Raw genomic sequence first — 6,000 nt, 5'->3', positions numbered from 1 at the left:
TGATTTCTCCTTGTGCAATGGGCTGCCCTGTAGGACCTACACGCACGCACGCACGCACGCACGCACGCACATGCATGCATATGCACGCACACGCATGAACGCACGCACGCAACCACATGCGCACGCACATGCACACGCATGCAGATACACACATACAAGCATGTAAACAGCAGGTTGGAAGTAGAGACAGAATCACAGAGGGCCGGCGACACAGTCACACCAGTAAGACGCCGCTAAGACCAGTAAGACGCTCAGTGTACATGGAATTGCATAATTATGCACAAAGAAAAAAACAAACTTAATTAAAAAGTAAAATGCTAAATCTTCATTCTGTATTTTTTTTTTTGGGGAGGCAGCATTGGAACAGTCCTACCAGAGCTTAAGGTGGTCGTTTCTGTCTGTTTAAGGCGTTAGAAACGTTAGAGAAATTATAATTCCTTTACAAAAAAACGGCTGAGTTTGTGATCGTTCAGCGTGAATCAGCTCTAATCGCTCTGTCGTTGTTTTCTTGGTTCTCGGTCCAAAATCCCCCCCCTCCCACGGCCCGACACAACGTGGACCACATGACCCTTAGCAGGAACGCCATCCCTCAGCCCCCGCCCAGTCCGACCCCCTCTCCCTTTGTGGTCTCCTTGGCAACGCCCCCCCCCCCCCCCCGTCTAGCCCCGCCTCACTTGAGCAGGCTCTGCAGCATGGCGGTGGCGTAGGTGGGGCGCGCCTGCTTGCTCTCGATGGCGCTGCGGAGGTACTGCACGCCGCCGCAGCGCTCCCAGATCTCCTCGTACTGCCGCGCCAGGATCTCCGCGCCGCGCTTCCGGGTCAGCCCCGTCTCCTCCAGGCTCAGCTCGCACATCTCCATGTCGTCCTTCCCTGGAGGAGCGAGGGGACACGCTAGGTTAGCGACACGCTAGGTTAGCATCAGGCTAGGTTAGCGACAGGCTAGGTTAGCGACACGCTAGGTTAGCGACACGCTAGGTTAGCGACACGCTAGGTTAGCGACAGGCTAGGTTAGCAACACGCTAGGTTAGCAACAGGCTAGTACACCTGGAGGGCTGTAGGAGACAGGCTAGGTTAGCAACACGCTAGGTTAGCAACACGCTAGTGCACCTTAGCCTGGTTGACCAGTGACACACTAAACGTATACAGGCTAGCTTTCAAAACTGTAGGTTGTTAGAAAAACGTGCAAAACGTCATGAAGATGAGCTGAACAAGCAAAACGTTGGCAAGGTGAGAAGGTACACATATATATATACATATCCGTCTATTTATATGTACGTCTGTCCATCTATCTATCTGTCTATATTTCTAAGTGTGTGTGTAAAAGCGTCTCCACAGCAGCAGGCAGCGGCCCAGAGCCAGTGTGTGCGCGCACACACACACACACACAACATGTGACTCACGGAGGTCACATGTTGTGTGTGTGTGTGCACACACACACACACAACATGTGACTCACGGAGGTCACATGGCCACATGTAGACACACCGTGAACACACGCAGGGTGGAGCTGATGTGCTGCTGGTCCATTAGGGCGTGCTCCATCACCTGACGGTCCCCATCCATACCCTTCATCCCTGCCCTTCTCTTCCTCCCAGTCCGCCTCCTCTACCGTTCCTCTCCTCCAGCTACTCCACCGACCTCCTCCTCCTCCACCCAACCCGTCCTCCAACCCCTCCTCCCCCCTCCCCATTCCCACCATGCACCTCCAACCCCTCCTCCCCCCTCCCCATTCCCACCATGCACCTCCAACCCCTCCTCCCCCCTCCCCATTCCCACCATGCACCTCCAACCCCTCCTCCCCCCTCCCCATTCCCACCATGCACCTCCAACCCCTCCTCCACCCCCCCCCCCCCCCCCGACTGACCGGCCACCAGCAGGATGGGCTGTTTGTCGGGGTGCAGCTCCATCTGGCGTGCGATCCAGGGCCCGTCGAAGTGGGCGTACCACCAGCCCTTCTTCTTGCCCTGGGGGTCTTTGTACTGGTCCCCCGGCCGGATGAACGGGATGCGGAAGTACCTCTGCTGCCGGTTCATCGCCACCTCCTGCTGCCGCACCGGGAGGGGCGGGGCCGGGTTCGCCTGGGCTGTGAGGGGATTGGACCAGACGGGGGTCAGTCGGAGGCATTGGGTTTCCCCGCCCCCCACCAATGTGGGAGGCGGGGCTTAGAGACCCCCAGCGAAAGAGACGGTTTGAAAACTGAAATAAAACCCAGTTAGAGGTGTTAAAAAAACAAACACGCGTATAGATATATTTATATGTATGGATGCATAAATATACAATATATATTTTTACTCCGTAGTGGGAATGGTGCTGTACTCCCTACAGCCCAAAGCCAGCGATGGAAGAACCAGGGAAAGGAAAACCGTGAGAAGCTAAAACCAGTTTACCGTCTAACTTAGCCCCCAGAATGCACCCTGATGGAAGAACCCAACGCTAGGAAACACGGTGACCTTTAACCCCAATAGGAAAACATGGTGACCTGTAAACCCCATATTAGAAAACATGGTGAACTTTGATCCCCATGTGGATGAAAAGGCTTAAAGAAAAAACCCCTTTGATGGTTGAACCTCTCATAGTTACCCCCACAGTTCACCCTACTGAGAGAGAGAGAGAGAGAGAGAGAGAGAGAGAGAGAGAGAGAGAGAGAGAGAGAGAGAGAGAGAGAGAGAGAGAGAGAGAGAGAGAGAGAGAGACAGAGAGACAGAGAGAGAGACAGAGAGAGAGACAGAGACAGAGAGAGAGAGAGACTTGTTGTCACTAGAGAGAACCGTTCTGCCAAGTGACGGGGGGAACCGGCCAGACAGAGAGCACGGCGCGCTGTGTATTATGGGATGGCAGCGCCTATAGTCTTGGAGCTTCCTACACCTGTCTACTGAGGGAGGCTGAATAGGGATGGGGGAATGTGAGGGTGGGGTTGCTCTATAAGTGGAGCCAGCAGGGAATGGGTGGGGGAGGTTAGTGGGTGAGACGTCGAGGACATCATGACATCATGAAAACATGAAGTCGTGGTGACATGACATCATGATATCGTGACGCTGTGGTGACATGACGTTGTGACGTTGTGACATGGCCGTAGAAGCTTACGTCTCCAGCAACAGGTTTGTGGTGAGCCATGCCTCTACGTCACACGCTTCATGCCATGAAGCTGAAAGGAGAGTTTGCCGCCTGCTTTCAGAATCCAAAGTTCAGTTCACAGCCCGGAGCCCTGAGTTTTGATTTGTGATTTCCGTGGACAGGAACAAACATGAGATGAATATGCCGAAAGGCTGATCAATATTACTTATTTTGCCTTCACGATTTCGCCCTGAAAGAACGAACGAAAAAAAACTAAGCATGCCAGCATCTGTTCATCGACAGAGACCCAACAATCACCATGACAACCACTCTCCATCAGCACCAATAAACAGCATCTCTCTCACGGTGCATCTCTCTCACGGTGCCTTTTAAAGGAGAGACAGCAGCTCTACTGCAGTCCGACTCGCCCGGAGCTGTAGGGTGAAGTCACTGCTCTATCAGAACCAGAACCCAACCTCTGGGTTCAGTGATGAGGGTTAGGAGTCTGCTCTCTCAGGAACAGAACCAGAAGCCAACCTCTGGGTTCAGTGATGAGGGTTAGGAGTCTGCTCTCTCAGGAACAGAACCAGAACCCAACCTCTGGGTTCAGTGATGAGGGTTAGGAGTCTGCTCTCTCAGGAACAGAACCAGAACCCAACCTCTGGGCTCATTGAGGAGGGTTTGGTCACTGCTCTCTCAGAACCAGCACGCAGCCAGGGCGAACTAACGTTGGTGTCACAGGCAGAGGCTGCGTGTGGAAGCATTCGCCCAAACTGTAAGAAGTGGGGATGTAAATTAGGCTTAAGATCCGGGTCAAGGGCCAGAGACCAGAGACGTGGAGACTGAGCGGACCAGAGTCCAGGTCTCGAGGAGGAGGAGGAGGAGGTTATCAGTTCTGGACCAACAGAGCCCGCAGAACGAAGCCAGCCCTCAAGAATACTAATCAGTTAAGGAGAGGGTCATGTTGATATCTAATGAACAGAGGAGCGGAACAGTGGATCAACCCACTGGTGTTCCCTAGGGAACCTAGAGAACCCCGAGATGTTCACTAGAGAACCCAACGATGTTCCCTAGAGAACCCAACAATGTTCACTAGAGAACCCAGCGATGTTCACTAGAGAACCCAGCGATGTTCAATAGAGAACCCAACGATGTTCACTAGAGAACCAAGCGGTCGGCCAGCGAGTCGTTCCCCGAGGAACCGGCTCAGCTTGACTCTACCCAGGATGCATCAGTCCACACCTTTGACCTTTCAGATGTGACCGCTCCTCTCTTACCGAGGGCCGCCGCCTACAGGAAGCCTCAGCGGGTCCCTTCAAAGACATGAGGCCTTGTTTTTATCGGTTTGGCGAATCGAAGGCCACTGGTCTGTGGGGGCAGGGCGTGGGCGTGCGGGATCACCCGGCGGGATGCGATTGGACGCGGGGCCGAGGCGAAGACATCAGAGCGGGGGGGGATCGATGTCTCGATGCTTCGCCCCGGCGGTCACAACGAGCGCTTGGTTAAAAAAATGAATCATGGAAAAACAAGTCGATGGTTTACGGTCCGCGAGTGCGTCAATGGAGTCTTATTTATTCCAGGACCAATAGCGATCCAGGGGATGACGCCAGCGTACTGCTGGTGTCTTTAACAATCTCTCCCTCTGATTAACACGAGGCTGGGCCACACCTGAATGCACTCTCGCTCTCTCTCTCACTCGCTCTCCCTCTCTCTCCATCCCACCACACTCTCTCCCCCATCATGATAAAACGGTGCTGTGGCACACTATTCTACACCTGAATTCTGAATTCTCTCTCTCTCTCTCTCTCTCTCTCTCTCTCTCTCTCTCTCTCTCTCTCTCTCTCTCTCTCTCTCTCTCTCTCTCTCTCTCTCTCTCTCTCTCTCTCTCTCTCTCTCTCTCTCTCTCTCTCTCATACAACACGATGCTGGGCGATACTACTCTACACCTGAATACAGGTCTTCTGTTGCTATGGGAATCCTCTTCCCCTCTCTCTCTCTCTCCATCTTCATCTCTCTCTCCTTTCTCTCCATCTCTCGCTCCCTCTGTCTCTCCCCTGCTCTACTTTCCCTCTCCCCCTCCTCTCCCCCTCTCCCCTCCTCTCCCCCTCTCCCCAGTGTCACCAAAGAGAAGAAACAGAAATGATATTCCCAGTCCGACAGACCACCGCACCCAGTACCCACCCATAGGGGGTCCCAGTGCGGCAGCCCCCCTGCTGTGAGCCCCCCCACTGTGCGCTGCTACGGTTAGCTGTGTGTTAATGGGTGGGTGGGAGGGGGGGTCAAGGCTTAGCGGTAGCGTTAGCGTTAGCGGCTAGCAGTAGCACACTTACATGCTGCCTTGGCTGGTGTGATGCGACCTGAAGGAGTAAACACGGTAGGTTACACACACGACACAGACACAACACACACACACACACAGACACACACACCCACACACACACAATAAAGAACACACACGTACGAAACAGTGTCGCACAACACATCAGACACAAAAGACGGATTCAGGACCAATGAAACACAACAATCGACAACAGCAACAACAGGACAACAGGAGGAGCAGAAACACAGGAGGACATCATGAACATCACGAACCATAACCACTATATCCTTCATACACTCCTTCAATGGTAACTGTATCGACCAATGACACGAGTTCTACGGTCATCGCCCAGGAACCAGAGAGAGGGGGCGTGTTCACCAGCCTCTCCAGGTGCTCCACTCTCTAGCAGCTGTCGGGGGATTATTATGGGATGTTCTGCGACTCCAGAATCCCGCGGTCTGCTAATTAAACGTCTGCAGACGGAAGAGCTCAGCGTCTGATTGGTCCTGCTCCTCATGTAGCAGGCTGCTGTATAGGTGTGTGTGTGAGTGTGTTTCTGTGTGTGTGTGTGTTTCAGTGTGTCTGTGCGTGCCTATGTGCGTGTGTGTGCGTGCGTGCCTATGTGT

General features: G+C 53.6%; 1 protein-coding gene across 1 annotated transcript in view; it reads right to left on the bottom strand.

The window, feature by feature from the left end:
• Positions 1 to 669: 669 nt before the first annotated feature.
• The window catches only part of LOC307088317 (unconventional myosin-VI-like), a 79,859-nt gene continuing 74,528 nt past the window's right edge, over positions 670 to 6,000 (bottom strand). Inside the window, exons 31-33 of the mRNA XM_079754170.1 lie at positions 5,385 to 5,411; positions 1,865 to 2,083; positions 670 to 870 (exon numbers count right to left, since the gene is read on the bottom strand). Coding sequence (XP_079610296.1) covers positions 671 to 870; positions 1,865 to 2,083; positions 5,385 to 5,411 — 446 coding nt within the window. The 3' untranslated portion in view covers position 670. The remainder of the gene's footprint in view (positions 871 to 1,864; positions 2,084 to 5,384; positions 5,412 to 6,000) is intronic.

This window comes from Pollachius pollachius (genome assembly GCF_949987615.1).
Source record: "Pollachius pollachius genome assembly, chromosome: 16".
Classification (NCBI taxonomy): Eukaryota; Metazoa; Chordata; class Actinopteri; order Gadiformes; family Gadidae; genus Pollachius; species Pollachius pollachius.
The sequence above is the reverse complement of the archived record's forward strand: the minus strand, read 5'-3'. Positions and strand labels throughout refer to the sequence as shown.